Here is a 763-nt window from a genome sequence, read left to right as displayed (position 1 = left end):
GCTCTTACTTGCAGTAAAAGATATTTGATAAAGAGAGTGATTTCAACACACATCTTAATGGGTAACAAAACAAAAGCACATAAATTCTTCAGGCCACCAGAGGATCTTCATGTACAAATTTCTCAAACTCTTCCCTTGATCTCCCATCCGGATTCTTCTTCCATTCAATAAATTTCTTGGCTGCCTCTATGAATTTCTCCATGTGAAGCCGCTTCCATTCCTAGTACCAAATCAAATATCAACACAAAGTGTTTGCGCCAAAACCCATTAAGCTAAAAAAAGACTAACATGTAGTAAGGAGAAATCTTGAGGGAATGAATCAAACCTCGAAATCCCATTCTCCATACATATCAGGATCATCCTTGTTAGCCCATACATAGGTTTCCACTTTCATCTTCTCGGAAGTTTCCTATATAATTGGATAATTAAATCTCATGGTTATGAGATTAGTCGACGAAGAAGTGAAGTGATAATACTTACAGTTAACACAACTTCGACAGTCTTCCTCACGTATTCATCTCCTTCAATCATATCTAAGTTCTCTAGCTGACCATCTGTCAATCCAGTTAGTATCTGCACCAAACAGATCAAACCTTTTTTTTCAGAACCAACAGAACAATGTTGACAACACTTCAAGATAGAAGCTGAAGCCTTGTAAGAACAACAGAGACGAAATAAAAACCTTTCCGTTGGTAAGTCCATTCTCAGAAGGAGAAATACATGCATGCAAACGTCCTTTCAGCCTATACACATGACTGCAAAA

At 37.5% G+C, this 763-nt stretch overlaps 1 protein-coding gene across 1 annotated transcript; it reads right to left on the bottom strand.

Moving 5' to 3' along the window:
• Positions 1-4: 4 nt before the first annotated feature.
• Positions 5-757, bottom strand: LOC106322094 (protein AIG2-like; the record flags this gene model as incomplete). The annotated part of the gene is made up of 4 exons (XM_013760268.1): positions 5-220; positions 326-409; positions 481-573; positions 683-757. Coding segments are annotated over 4 exons (384 nt in total), but the record flags the coding sequence as incomplete, so codon positions are not given.
• Positions 758-763: the final 6 nt, after the last annotated feature.

This window comes from Brassica oleracea, unplaced genomic scaffold (genome assembly GCF_000695525.1).
Source record: "Brassica oleracea var. oleracea cultivar TO1000 unplaced genomic scaffold, BOL UnpScaffold06409, whole genome shotgun sequence".
NCBI lineage: Eukaryota > Viridiplantae > Streptophyta > Magnoliopsida > Brassicales > Brassicaceae > Brassica > Brassica oleracea.
Note: the sequence above shows the minus strand (reverse complement) of the source record. Positions and strands in the feature narration are given on the sequence as shown.